Source organism: Silurus meridionalis, chromosome 21 (genome assembly GCF_014805685.1).
Source record: "Silurus meridionalis isolate SWU-2019-XX chromosome 21, ASM1480568v1, whole genome shotgun sequence".
Lineage (NCBI taxonomy): Eukaryota > Metazoa > Chordata > Actinopteri > Siluriformes > Siluridae > Silurus > Silurus meridionalis.
The window spans coordinates 14,973,311-14,989,073 of NC_060904.1; the positions used below are offsets into that span (position 1 = coordinate 14,973,311).

The following is a 15,763-nucleotide window of genomic DNA, read 5'->3' on the forward strand; positions in this document are numbered from 1 at the left end:
TAGCTTCTAATGTTTTTTTTCATCAACAGTTTTCCCAAAGGGCCAGGGTTCAGAGTTTCTAGGTTTATTACAAGTGTTGGACAATGAAGTCCTTTGATTGATGAAGTTTGATTTTGCTGAGGTTGCTGCACCTCTCATTTGCACCATGATAAACTTTTCCTCCATTCAATCCTACTTCTAATTTAGTTTTTTTCCTGTACTTGTGGCTATTGATTGATGCAAATCTTTGACAAAACTGTGAACGATTTTTTGCATCTAAATAAAAAATACAGTACAATATATATTAGAAAGTCAATCATCTTTAAGTCCAAGGTGGTGAATTACAAGCTTCTGAGCAGCACAAATGGGTTGTAAAAAAACAAACAAACAAACAAACAAAGGTTTGAGCTGCTCAGAAGCTTGTAAATCACCACCCTGAAAAAAAAAAATTATTGACTTCTCAATCTTTGTAGTTCTTGTTTAAATGTAAGTTATCACTTATTCCTTTACTTAATAAAAGTAGGATTGGACCAGGAGTAGGAGCAAGCAAAAGAACAACAAGGATAAGAGGACAAATTGTTAGCAAAAAGCCACCTCCCACCATCCACAAACGGTTCCACCCCAGGCCACTGTCAAGACCATGTATATAGTATATATATATATATATATATATATATATATATATATATATATATATATATATATATATATATATACCAACGACTCATCCTGCTATCTGTAAAAACAGGGCTGTAATTACTAGTCTGTCCCTCGGCTGCAAAATTATCCGATTCATTATTCTGTTCATGATGGGACCACAACGTCTCGGCCCTCCACCCCTTAGCATATTGCTTTTATGTGCTTAATTAATAACCGATGTTGCCTAAAAGAGCACTTAGTATTTAAATAAACACTCACACACTGACACACATGAATACTGCATAAAGCATCACATCTGGAATATATACTTTTCCTGGCACAAAATCCCTTCTGTACCTGGTGTAATTTGTCAAAAAGAAAATGTAAATCAATTAATGGCTTAAATGCGTAACACATGCAGCATAGGTCTCTCTGGAGGGCGACCCTGGATCACTCGGTGTTCACGTTTCACCTTGCCAATCTAACACGTTTATTTAAAATGCAAGTAGAGGTGAAAATCGTAAAATCCATCATGATGTACTCATTACCTGCACTAATACTGTACAGGACACTGCAGGACCATGTTTATCAATTTGAAGAGTAATGAATTCATAAATTCAGTGGTTTTCAAAGAAATTGGAATCTGTATATATTTTAGTGACATCGTGACAAACTCGTTAATAAACCAGTGGTTCATTACGAACAAACTTTTAATACGACTCAGGAGTTGTCTCAGAGGGCGATTTGTTTGTTTGCCAGTTTTGTTTGTAACCCCAACATATCTCTTGAATCCATGTCCACACAAATATGTTTTCATTCAAAAACGCATATTTTTCTCTTCGTCTTTGGCCGTCTGTCCACACTGAGACAGCGTTTTTAGTCAACAACAAATGTAGCTTTAGAAAAAGTGGATATATTTGGAAATTATTTGTGGATTGTGAAAACGGAGGCTTTCGAAAGCGATGACGAATTTCTAGTCATGTGACGGTGCCTTTTGAAGTTTTACAGAGCCGGAGAGTAAATAAATGGCAGACGGAAATCATGCAGGTCGAAGCATCTTAAGTTTTGCTCGTGCATGGTAGAGCGACGCAAACGTTTTCAGATGTTTCAGTGTGCATGAGGAAAATAATTGAAACCAAAAGTGTGAATACAGATCGTTTTTGACGAAAACGTTGTTTTAAAATCGATCTGGATTAGTGTAGCCTTAGTCATCCATGACATTTACATTTGGCAGACACCCTCATCCTGAGCGATGTACATTTATCTCATTCATACAACTTCAGCTATGGCGTTTAGGGCCTTGCTCAGTGGCCCAGGAGTGGCAGCTGGGTGTGGCTGGGATTAGAAGTCATGACATTTTTGTTCCAAAGTCCAATGCCTTACCCATTTATCTACCACCTCCCCCGATATTCCCAATTTCTGCCTCCTGGAACGAGTTTTTTTATAAAATAATTAAAATTTTTAATAAAATATAATGTGAAAAACAAAGGAACAATTCACTGATGAATGAATTGTTTCTTATTTGTGCTTGACTGCATTATTTCTTAATTCCTTATTCAAAAAATGATTGGAATTTTGTTAACGTGTCGAGAGAATCTGCAACACTTTCATTCCAATCTGCATAAATAAACAATAAACGAAAGCATTTGAATAATGATTTAGTTTGCTGAGCAAGACCCAAATATCCAAGTCAGAAAAATCCGATCTTCCCAGACTGGCTGATTTAAACCTTAACCTCAAATTTGCAACAGTTGTTGCACATTTTTTATTTATTTAAAAAAAATATATATATATTCATAACCTTGGTCATAATACTACCTTGAAAATTCAAGCAATCCGTAATGCTGAATGTGAACCAGTTGTGCTAAGAATTTAATGGAAAGCCTGCAGCCGACTGGCTAAACTCTTTCCTTGATTTGAACTCGCCACCTTCCAGTCACCAGTACAGCCTTAACCTGAATCGGTGTTCTGCTCTCGCCGCATTCATCTTCCTCTCCTCCCTCCACTCACAAATCAACCCTGACCACGCTGTGATCGATGACGCTTGCTTCCAGCATCGATCGCTCTCCTGCTCTCTAGAACATCAGACTTTCACCTATAAATGGAGCGTCACTTTTTTTTCTCATACAGAGTCAATCGAGACGGGTTATAGGCATCGTTTCTAATCATGAGAGAGAATAAATCACTGCGTTCAAATCCTCATGGGCTTTTCTTTGTTTAAAAGAATTGGTTACTATAAAAATGTACAGAAAAATAGCACTTGTGTGTATATATATACATACACACACACTATATTGCCAAAAAATTGCAGACATCTACTCATAAATATGGTACGGTATGTGCCTCCAGTCTTCTGGGAAGATGTTCCTCTAGATTTAGGAGAGCTTTGCTTTGCTTGTAGAGATTTGTGCTCATTCAGACACAAAGGCCTGAGTAAAATCAGGTATTGATGTAGGTGAGAAGGTGAGGGGACCTGGGGCGCAGTCAATGTTCCAATTCATCCCAGAGGTGTTCAGTATTGTTGAGATCAGTGTTCTATCGCAGGCCGCTCAAGATCTTCCTCTCCAAACCATGTAAACCATATCTTCATGGAGATCACTTTTCCCTTCACTAGAACTAAGAGACCCAAACCTGTTCCAGGACGACAATGGGCCCAAAGCCAGCTCCATGGAGATATGCTTTACATTTGTTAGAGTGAAGGATCTTGAATGTCCTGCTAAAGAGCTCTGACCTCAACCCTATCGAACACCATTTGGATGAACTGGAACGCACCCCAGGCCTCCTCACCTCATCTACATCAGTACCTTATTTTAGTGTCTGAATGAGCACAAATTTCCACAAGCACACTCCAGAATCCTGTGGAACATCTCTTCATCTTTCCAAAAGAGCAGAGGATATTATGACAGCAAACGCTGAATGTGGAAATTTACGTCCAAAAAACTGCAACAAATATTTAGAGTAAAAAAAAAAAAAAGATTGAGTAAAACTTCTTCCCAAGGCAGAGCTATTTCTTTATACTCCTTGCTTTTATCCGACCTCATGCCTGTGCCTGAGTCGATTGCAGGTTTATCACACGGCTGTTATCACGAACACTGTGGGATCGTCGGCTTATTGTTTAATGGGGAAAAAAAGCGTTGCGAGGAAAAGATCGCACAAACGAGAGGCCTTTTATTTCATGCGACCGATGGACAGCGTTAGGTTTACAATGCGTTCACTTTTACCCTCCCCACAAAGCCAAATGCTTTTCAGCTCCTTGTTTAGATTTTTTATTCGTGAACCGCTCTATAATTTTGCTGGAGAAGTCGGCACAAGCTCAAAACGAAGACCGCAGAACGAGACATGGAACGAAGGAGCGAGAGAGGGAAAAAAATGCCGGTTTGCTATCCGAGCTGAGATTTCTCGCTTGACTGACTATCGATCAGCCGTACTTAATGTTCAAATCAGGTAAAAAAAAAAAAAGATGAAATGAAACGTCTCTGATTTCGATAATTTACGTTTCATTCACGAGTGTCATTATACAACGTTTCATCATTAGCATTTTGTTTTCGTTCATTGTGTTTTAATCTGTTTATCATTAGCCGTTTGTGTGGCAGACAATTGCGCTTTGCAAGGATGAATTCTGGTTGCTATAGAAACGATAAAGCGAAAAGAAAGGCATTGACATAAACCTAGCGTTCGTCTGGCGTTATTAAAACGTTACGGGTTAAATAGAAATTAACACAAATCCTGTGATGGTTAAACGCAACGTGTTGCTGTCGAATGCTCTCTCGTTTTTTTTCCCCCTCTCTTCCTTTCTCTTTCTCTGTAATTAAGTCAGTAGCTCTCATCCATGTCTCCCATTTCTTTATGTCTCCACCTGCCTATGAACATGAGAGAATGTGTGCTTTTGTTAGCGCTGGAGTATGAACTGTGCACACACTGATGTAGAACCCCTGAGGGAGGTTGAGTGTGTCCTCAGATGTCCCGCAAGCGTTTCTTTCTCAAGTCTTGCTCTCTTTTTTGTGCACTAATTAATTTGATTCAGAAGACAGCTGCTCACACTGTGGCTTTAGCACCTGCTTTGAAATAGAAAGACAAAGGGGCTTAGAGGTGATGTTTTATTTTAGTTTCTAAGGTTTTATTAATTTAATTATTTTGTTTTCAGTCTCTTGATTTTGTGTTTAGTCCCAATTTGATCTTATAATCACCTCCATTCTTTTGGGAAGATGTTCCACAAGATTTTGAAGTGTACTTTTGGGGATTTGTGCTCATTTATCCACAAGGGCTTGAATAAAGTCATGTACAGATGAATGGTGCAGTCAGCGTTCCAAGTCATCCAAAAGGTGTTCAATAGGGTTAAGGTCAGAGTTCTATAGCAGGCATTGTCCTGCTGGAAAAAGTTTGGGTCTCTAAGGGGTTAAGTGAAGGGAAAGTTTCATGCTATTGCATTCGGTACCCTATACATGGTATGGTACCCTATACAATTGTGTGCCTCCTACTTCATGGTAACAGTTTGAAAATAAACCACATATGGTTGGAAATGTCAGGGGTTATTTTAAGGTTGTTTATACCGATCTGGCATAACTTTATGAACAACTGCCTAATATTGTGTTGCTCCCCCTTTTGCTGAGCATTAAAAGCATTAAGTTCTTTAGCAATTTGAGCTACAGGAGCATCACCCTGTCACTGGTTCACCACTGTTCCTTCATTTGACCACTTTTAAACAATACTGACTACTGCAGACCAGGAAAATCTCACAGGAGCAGCAGTTTTGGAGATGCTCTGTCCCAGACGTCTAGACATCACAATTTGTCAAACTCCTGAAAAAAATCCTTACGCTCACCCATTTTTCCTGCTTCCAACACGTCAACTTTGAGGACAAAATGTTCACTTGCTGCCTAATAAATATATCACACCCACTAATCAGTGTTCTTCACTTCACTGCTCATAATGTTGTAATGTCATAATGTTATGCCTGATCGGTGTACATAAAGGAGTCCATACAGCACTAATATGAATATAGATGAACACAAAACAGGTGAGCACAATCAGGTAGCATTAGAACTCATGGGACTACAACCAAAATCAAACAAGCAAATGTTCATCAATATGGGAACTGCTACATGATGGGAGAAACTCTCTTTCGGACTCCTGGTTTTGCTATAGTTGGGATGTGAACTTGTAGAACAACAACAAAAAAGATTATGTCACAAATGCAAGTGTTCCATCAGGCTTGAGAGCTCTGAAATGACACGAGTATAGAACACAAGGCTTTACATAAATCGATTAAGCCTCTCGGAGCGAGCTGCAACCCAGACAGACCGCCGACTACTGGGTGTCTTTTTAATGACCGTCACCATAAAACACTAAGAAAGCAACGACTCGGAGGATGGAAAAAATCGACCCGGACGAAATTATTGAGAAGAGGGACATCGTCACTTTCAATAACACTAATTCCTGCAACCCCCCCGGCAACAACTGGAGTGGCAGCGGGCGTGTGTTAATCTAATCAATGTTGTAGGACTTCCTTTCTCTGGGAAGTGTTTAGGGACCACAGCATGCGAGGAGAAATTAGATGAAGAGACGAACGAGCCGCTATACTGACTCTCATTTTGTTTTTGAAGGCAAGACTGATGGCACGTGTCACGAGAAAGCATATTAAAAAAATCCATCAGCCATCAGCCAATCAGCTTTTAGGGGGGATTTAACAGATCTAGTATTCAGCTTTACCTATAAAACAAAAAGAGTGCGAGGTGGTGTCAAAACGTTTCGAGACTGGTTTTGTCACAGTCACAGGGAGCACCGATTGTCATAATTTACTGTGTGGAGCTTCGCACCTGGTGCATTATCACGTCTGCTTTTCTGACCACGTGTGCACTCCGAGCTCCGAGAAGATGAAGATTCAGCTCAAATGTCACCATTTTTTTGAGATCCAGCAGGAATAGCAGAAGATACCTGACACGCTTCAAAAAGACTTCCAGGACACAACACTAGGAGCGCTGTATTGCTGGGCAAGGGGACTATTTTGAAGGTGATAGTGTGCAAACGTAGATAAATAAAAACAGAGCGAGTCTCAAAACATTTTGAAAACACCTTGTGCATGTTTTCTCTGAATTGTTCTGCAAAGTTTGGTAATTTAATGGACCACACAAGGGGTTGTATATTTGTAATAGGTGTTTGGACCCCGTAAATCGGTGCTTGCAGCTATTGCTAGTTTGGAAATCTTTATTTTGCTCTCATCAGACTCATAAAAAACACATGCAGAGTTCAGACAGCATACACACACACACACACACGCACACGTGACAGACACACAGCAGGAGGCTAAGCTATATTGACACTTCTGTCAGAAAATGCAGACAACACACTTTATCTGGTGGCATGCGAGAAAACAAAAATCCAGCTCCTGCAGAGGCAAATGTTTTGTGTCTCGCATGATTTATTTATTTGGAGTGAAGGCGAGTTACTGTACAAAATTAATTATCTTTAATGTTCAGGATTAATACAAAAGTGTTTAAATATTAAGGCCATAGTAGGTGATTTAGGAAAGCTTTGCATTTCTCTCATATTCGACTATGTGTATCTGTTACACTGGTATGAGCACGAGCGCACACACACACACACACACACACACACACACACACATTTAGAAGCTACAGTTTTTGTGAGGCTTTGTTTCTAGACTTGCAACTATATGGATAAGAAAGAAAGAAAGAAAGAAAGAAAGAAAGAAAGAAAGAAAGAAAGAAAGAAAGAAGGATGGATGGATGGATGGATGGATGGATGGATGGATGGATGGATGGATGGATGGAGAAGAAAAAAAGCTTAAAACAAATAGAAAAAAGAAAGAAAGAAAGAAAGAAAGAAAGAAAGAAAGAAGAAAGAAAGAAAGAAAGAAAGAAAGAAAGAAAGAAAGAAAGAAAGATGGATGGGTGAAGGAAAAAGAAAGAAAGGTAGAATCAAAAAGAAAGAAAGGTAGAAACAAAAGAAAGAAAGAAAGAAAGAAAGAAAGAAAGAAAGAAAGAAAGAAAGAAAGAAAGAAAGAAAGGAAGAAAGAAAGAAAGAAAGAAAGAAAGATGGATGGATGGGTGAAGGAAAAAGAAAGAAAGGTAGAAACAGGAAGAAAGAAAGAAAGAAAGAAAGAAAGAAAGAAAGAAAGAAAGAAAGAAAGAAAGAAAGAAAGAAAGAAAGATGGATAGAGTAAAAGAAAAAGAAAGAAAGAAAGAAAGAAAGAAAGAAAGAAAGATGGATAGAGTAAAAGAAAAAGAAAGAAAGAAAGAAAGAAAGAAAGAAAGAAAGAAAGAAAGAAAGAAAGAAAGAAAGAAAGAAAGAAAGAAATAATGAATTCTCACATCAAGGTAAAAGTCACCAGCATCCACCACACACTTATAAATGAAAAAGCAAAAAGCTGAAAGTGCAGGAAAATCCCACACTTTGCTCTTCTTTTCTGCCTTTTTTCACAATTTCAATCAATACACATTGCGCTGACTCGGGAGTTTGTGTATCGACAGGTTTCTCGGCCATTCGTTTCGGATGAGTATGATTTTTATCCTCGTCAATGGAGCAATAAGTCTCAGCAAGTTACACCAGTGGATCTCTCCTGATCCTGAGGGAACGGTTGGAGGCTTAGTGTACTGCATGCTGTAAATGTGTGTGTTTGTGTTTCTGTGTATGTTATGCTGCAACATAAAGTGTAATATATCTGATCTTACCTCTTCACCGGTCAGGTAGTACGCAGACAGCAGGCCTCCGACGTACCGGATGTTCACCTCAAAAACAGAAGCCTCTCCACTCTGCAACACAGAAACAAAACGAAAAATCAAAATATAGTCTCAAGAAACATTTTTCTAAACCGGCACTAAATTCCCAACACAACCATTTTTACCATCCAACATCAATTCCAATCCAACACTATTCTAAACCAACACAAAATTGTCCCTTTAAACTTTTAATTGAGTAAAAGTACAAAAGTATTTGCTTGTAAATGTACTCAAGTATCCAAAGTACTATGATTTATTATGGCTATAATGTTCCTATTATCATTTTTGACACAAGACTGTTGCTTTATCAACTCAGATTATGTGAAAAACTCGAATGAGTCAAACACTGATTGATATCCATGAAAAATTATCATGAGGCCAAAACCTTATTTTCAACTACTTGTAAAAGAAATTGTGTAAATAAAGTCACAGGTGTTGTGGTGAGTTCGAGTCTGGAGATTCTTCCATCATCTCTAAATGTTCTGCTTGCTGTTAAACTGATGCTGAACTGTATGTTGGTGATCAGTAGATACACCAAGCACCAAGTTTTTAAGATTTAAAAAGCTACTTAATTACAATAATGAATTACATTTACTTCTTTACTGTCCACCACTGCCACTGCCCTACACTGCCACTGCCAATGCCCTACACTGCCACTGCCCTACACTGCCACTGCCAATGCCCTACATTACCACTGCCCTACACTGCCACTGCCAATGTTCTACACTCCCACTGCTCTATACTGCCACTGCCCTACACTGCCACTGCCAATGTTCTACACTCCCACTGCTTTATACTGCCACTGCCCTACACTGCCACTGCCAATGTTCTACACTCCCACTGCTCTACACTGCCATTGCCCTACACTGCCACTGCCACTGCTATACACTGCCACTGCTCTACACTGCCACTGCTCTACACTGCCCTACACTGCCACTTCCCTACACTGCCACTGCCCTACACTGCCACTGCCCTATACTGCCATTGCCAATGCCCTGCACTGCCTCTGCCAATGCCCTACACTGCCAATGCCATACACTGCCAATGCCCTACAGTAGTTCTCTGGCAGTCCTGCATTGTGGACCTTCAACAGACAACAAATAAAAAAGTTCTGTAACTGCTATGTGAACAACAAAGCTTTTTTTCTCAAAGCTTTAAACTTGTGCCATAACTCAGTTCTGTGTAAAACATTAAAGCACATTAGTGGGTTCAATAGTGAGATAATATCTCACTAAAATGTCCTGCAGGTTAAAGGATAATATCGATCGGCCCAGGAAGCTAATAATAAGCAGAAGGTATAATACAGCTTTCATTATGATTTATTATTTAGGACATTTAGGAAGAGAAAATATTGATGCCAGTTTCCAATTTTCTTTGGTGTTGGAGACTTTTCACACATCTCATTTCATTCTTGGCCTCTTGTTATCATTGTCTTACCAAGCCATCACGAACCCTAGCAGACAGTGAACATTTTTTTACCTACCTGACCAATAATTTTATATTTAGCAAAGTTACAAGTGAATTGAAATCCATTGCAAGCACAAAGATGTACAGTTGAGGGTTAAGAGCCTTGCTCAAGGGATTAACTGGATTTTTGGTGATCCTGGGATTTGAACCCACAGACCTTTGGAATGTACCAACCATATAAAAACATTTGTACTAACAATTTTTTATCTGTTGTGTCCTCCTTTTAATATCAATCTCTGCTTATTATATATTAGACTTGTAGCCAGCAAACAACAACTATTCAGATTGCTCCTTCTGCTGCTTCATAAAGAAGCATATCACGATTTAGGCAATCGCTGTCTGTCCTCTTCTGCATTAATACATTTACCGTTAAAAAATTAATCGTGCTTAGTGACTTGTGGCCTCTCCAAAGAGGAAGCCAATGGGGAATTATGGGAAATCCAATTCGGCACGGTTTTGCTCTTAGATACAGTCTTCCAAACCATGACTTTTGTCTGAGATTCTTTGAGTTTAGCATTTGAAATTATTATCTAAGGAGGGACAAGGATATTGGTCAATGGCCAAGCAGTGCTTTCATGGTGAGGCTGTGATATGAACTCATACCATTCTGAGCAGAAATCCATTATTTTAACCACTAGACCACCGTTTCCCCTGTTCAGTTCCGATTTAGGACCGCTGTTGTTTCAGTTTTTAAATGCTTTTCTCCTCAAACTTCCTTTAAGATACACAATTTGGACAAAGTATACAGTATGCACACAATTGTATAGCACTGTATATACCTGTTCGAGCATGACAATGCCCCTGTGCACAAATCCAGCTCCATGAAGATATGCTTTACATGGTTAGGATTGGCAGATCTTCTGCTATAGAGCTCTGACCTCAACCCTATTAAACACATTTGGGATAAATTGGAACACTGAATACAACTCCTCAACTCACCCACATCAGTACCTAAATTTACTAACACCCTTGTTGCTGAACGAGCAGAAATCTTCCGAACTACACTCCAAAATCTAGTAGACCATCTTCCCAGAAGACTGGAGGATATTGTAACAAAAAATAGGGACTAAATGTGGAAAGGGGTGTTCAAAAAGCACATACAATCTTGTGGTCCACAAATGTTTATCTATGTAGTGTAAATTGTGCATTATTTTTAATCTGTGGAGGAAATTGAGATATTTATAGTGTGAGCAAATGAAGCTGGCCATACAATGTTTGCCATTTAAACCCTTTGAACAGTGCAAGGCCCGATTTCTTCTGAAACTGTAGGAGGCAAATATTCCCTTTCCACAGCTTCAGAAGGCTTTTGTTTGCATTGCTGATGAAGGGCTTCGGATTGTAGTTGAATTCTTTTTTTCTGGTCAGTATAAAGCGCTGTGTTAATTAAAGAATTAAACACAACAGGGGGTACTGTTGAAGAAAGCACAAAGCTCTTTGCCCTGCAGACTGTCCTGTGGTGGGAGATTTACTGACTGACTGCTCCTAAAGTGCTAGCACTGGAGACTTCTTCCAAAGTTAAATAAATCTAAAACGTTGTATAATGTAGTCTAAGGTTATGTCAAGAGTTGCCCATTAACTGACTGTGAATGAGTTCTATGAAAACAATAACACATCGAAATGTTTGTTTTTAACGATGTGTTGTATTGATAAAGGTGCAGTCAACACCTTAAATATACCAGGGGGTTTGGTAACCCTGTGGATAAAGTGCAGCAACAGCCACCATATGTGGTCACAATGCTAATGCTGGCAAAAGAGCATTTTTTAAGTTCACCTCAGAAAGCATTGGGGACACAACGTACAGTCATCCAGTGGTGGACAAAGTACACAAAGCATGTACTTAAGTTAAAGTAGAGATACAGTAGGTAAAAATGCTCCATTTAAACTTTCACTTGAGTAAAAGAACAAAAGTATTTGCCTTCAAATGTACTCAACTATCCAAAGAGCTATGATTATATAGTGATAATGTTTCTGTTATCACTTTTGATAAGACTCTTTGCTTAATCATCATATGTGAAAAAGAATTGCGCAAATAAGGTCACGGGTGTTGTGGCGAGTTCGAGTCTGGAGTTTCTTCCCTCATTTATGCATCTCAAAATGTTCTGCTTGCTGTTAAATTGATGCTGAACTGTAGTGATTATTAGACACCATCAAGCCGCAATCAAAAAATGTGCGCTATACTGATTGGTGGCTCGCTGCTTGTTTGACCAGTTACGTTTTCATCCAGTCATTAAAGAAAAAGAACGATTGATTTTGCAAAAAGCAGTTAGATATTTCACTTTTACGATTAAAATGTAGTGAAGTTAAAGTCCCCACAAATGGAAATACCTCAGTAAAGTACTATACAGTCAAGATACGTGAAGAAACTACTTCAGTACAGTAACAAATTACATTTACATTGTTACTGTCCACTGCATTTAGCAATAGCGGAAAAGGTAACGAGACAACATCAGAAACTAAACCCTCATGGCTAACTCGACATGATGTAAGCCTGAAGTCGCTCGATTGTTTCGTGGCTTGCTTGCATGTTGGTACAACGAGGCACAGATGCTGCAAACACGATGCCCAGTTCGGTTTGGAAGACAGGCGTGATGTCGGCATCTGTGGTGTGTGCTCATGAGTTAACAAGATTACTAACGAGAGCAGTGGGAAAACCCAAGTGTTCAAAACAACAATTTTGTAAAAAAATAAAATAAAAATATGTACAAATAAATAAATACATTTGAAAAAAGCCCACAGCAAATATACATGCTATCTATCTATCTATCTATCTATCTATCTATCTATCTATCTATCTATCTATCTATCTATCTATCTATCTATCCATCCATCCATCCATCCATCCATCCATCCATCCATCCATCCATCCATCCATCCATCCATCCATCCATTCTATTTTAAAGAAATAAAACATTTGATTGGTCTATATTAATTTCTACTTGAACAAAAATGTATTGAGTGATTTATTTCATTTAAAAAAATAAATAAAACTAAACTGAATTTAAATATTTCAGTATTTCAGTTTTAAGAACAGTTTTTATATTTTATATATATATATATATATATATATATATATATATATATATATATATATATATATATATATATATATATATATATATTCCAAAAGATCTTAACTGCAACTGTTACCTTCAATTCTTACAAAACCTGTAAAAGGTGTAACAACTCATACGAGCTTCCATTTCCACTGTTTTCTTCTGGGCTGTTTTTGTGTTCTAATTATGCTACAATAAACCATCTGTTTAAAGTCCAAACTCTCAAAACAACTCTGCAACATCAGGACTTTAATTAGCCCAGTGGATGGAGATGTATTTGGGTTTTTTATGCAGTAGATTAATGGTTAAAGCCATAAAGCCACACCCTGAGATCCATCAGCATGTTCCCGGGCATTGGGTTTAGTCGTGTGTACGTTGTAGCGTTAACGTGACAGTTGATGAAAGGTTGGCTAGCGCAAATCCGAAGACTGGCTGAGTAATCGAGTCATGGACAAAACAGAGCAATTTGGTCCCTGACAAAAAAATAATATTGAATATAAACCTGCCTATCACAATATAACTCCAGCGCATCCAGATGGCACATTTCATCACATAATGGAAAGTGATTCATATTGCATTTCAAGAAAAAAGCACTTTTATATATTATTTGGAGCAAATGCTGACATTTAGATTCTTTTAACCGGCGGATATTCTTTTCCAAAGCAACTTCCAATCACATCCATGGCATACGGATATAAACTGATGGTTTGTGGCTTGATGACTATAAGATTCGTATGCGCTTTTTCAACATCCCATTCAACATTTAGACCCTATTTGCTGTTATAAATAAGTTCACTCTTCTGGGAAGAGGTTACATTTGGTTTTGTGGTGTGTTTGTGGAGATTCAGCCACAGAATGTTTGTAAATTCAGGTAGGAGAGGTGAGGAGACCAGGGGTGCAGTCAGCGTTCCAAACCATCCCAGAGGTATTAAATAGAAGCGTGTACACCAACAGTGTATACTTTATTATACATACATAATCAATTGGTACTGGGCCGCACAGAAAGTATACATAACTTACATTATTTCTGTTTTATTTATTATCTGATTCTGAATGGTGTTTTATTTTGGAAACCGGATTCTCTTCACCACATCTGTCTATAACTTTCTCTTGATGCATGTCATGATGCCTCGGTCACATGTCTTACCTCCATCCTCTACCTTCTTAAAAGGGGCTGCTCCGGCCGCTAACACATAATACATTACTGCTAAATTGAAACCCCCAAGCGAGCAAAATGAACAAAAAAACAACACAGTGGATTCACGTTTATTATTATAGTTAGAAAATACCAGTTTTTATAATCGTGTCATTTTATTTTGTTGTATTTATCCGCCACACCTTAAAGGCCAATCTGTGAAAATATTGTCAGATATTAATCCGGTCCGTGGCGCAAAAAAGGTTGGGGACCGCTGGCTCACAGTAACCCTTCAGTTAGTCCCCATCATTTTTTAACCACAAGTTTCGCCACTTAAACTCTTATCAGTGATTTAAGAGACAAGTTGCATAATTAAAGACGTGTCCACCGGAGCGATTACTTTCAATTACAACCAACTGTCCTCCTCTCCATCTCTCTCTTTACCTCCCTCCGCACCCTGTGTAACTGCCAACACGCACAACACAGCCGCTGCATCATCGACTCATTACCCAGTGAAAGCAGTGCTACTGCCTCTTTCTGAACTAATTGGATTTGCACAGATGCACAAAAAATAAAAATAAAGCCAGGAATCAAAGAGTGTAAAGTTTCTTTTCTAGTCTGGGTGCAGTGTTTAGATTTGATTCTCACTGTAGTCAGATTATAAGTATTTCAGGAATAAATGAGTTCATGCTGTTAAATCAAGAACGCTATCTGGGACATGTGGTTAACAGTGCAAGGGTATATTTTTTTCATTTAAGCATTCTAGGACATATATACAGATATAACTGTAATGAGGCACAAAGAAGAGAACTTGGGCTTAACAAAGGATGCACTGGACTGATCTAATTATATCAGAGATTTTCATCCATAAATACATACAGGTTAAGCATTTACACTGACCAGGCATAACTTTATGGCCATTAATCAGGCATAACATTATGACCACTTGCCTAATATTGTGTTGGTCCCCCTGGAGCACAGAGGGTTAAGGTGATACCAAGGTTTGACCCCAACCTTCCGATCAGTAACCCAGCACCTTAACCACTGAGCACCACTCCCCCACTGTGAAAAGCTTAAATGACATTAAAATGACATATATACAAAAACAACCTCTATGTTTCTCTCAAAAACAATAAAAGACGTGTTTCCAAACTTTTAAATTGCACATTATTGCTAATCCATATTGCTTAAAAAAAGTATCATATTCAAAGTATACATGATGTGGTCATATACAGCAAAGTCGTTAAAGCGCTGAACATAATAAACCGTCGTCCAAATTATCCGTATTATTAAATTATGCATACTAGGTCATATTTTCTAGCTATACTTTTAAGCCAAGGACAGTCGTGCTCAAGCCAGCCAGTCATTCTTATCTCATTACTACAGAGACAGAATGGCTGAAGGAAGATATGCTTCTGTACCCTTTTTTTTTTACTTTTATAATATCATTTCATTTCAGCTCAACTTCATCAATCATTTATTCTGACTATTAAAAGAAATTACTCCAGGCCAGTTGCTCAACCTATCTGGCAAAGGCATGAATAATTCATTTCCTGACCACCAAAAGCAATAAATCTGGGTAATGCGTGTCAGGCAACAGAAATATCTTTGACTGGAAGAAGACACAGGAAGGAGAAGTTGTCAGTCATGTCCATTCAATCAGATTAACCACTTTCAAATGTTCTTATTAACAGAGTTTTATGTGAAAGCATTTTTAAAACATTTCCTATGCCTTGATGATGGATTGACAA

The 15,763-nt window shown here is 38.3% G+C and overlaps 1 protein-coding gene across 2 annotated transcripts in view; it reads right to left on the minus strand.

The window, feature by feature from the left end:
- Nucleotides 1-15,763, minus strand: part of LOC124403718 (mannosyl-oligosaccharide 1,2-alpha-mannosidase IC) — a 211,690-nt gene that overhangs the window by 48,101 nt on the left and 147,826 nt on the right. For both annotated transcript variants that reach the window (XM_046877431.1, XM_046877432.1), the window contains one exon: nucleotides 8,310-8,390. In XM_046877431.1, coding sequence (XP_046733387.1) covers nucleotides 8,310-8,390 — 81 coding nt within the window. The remainder of the gene's footprint in view (nucleotides 1-8,309; nucleotides 8,391-15,763) is intronic.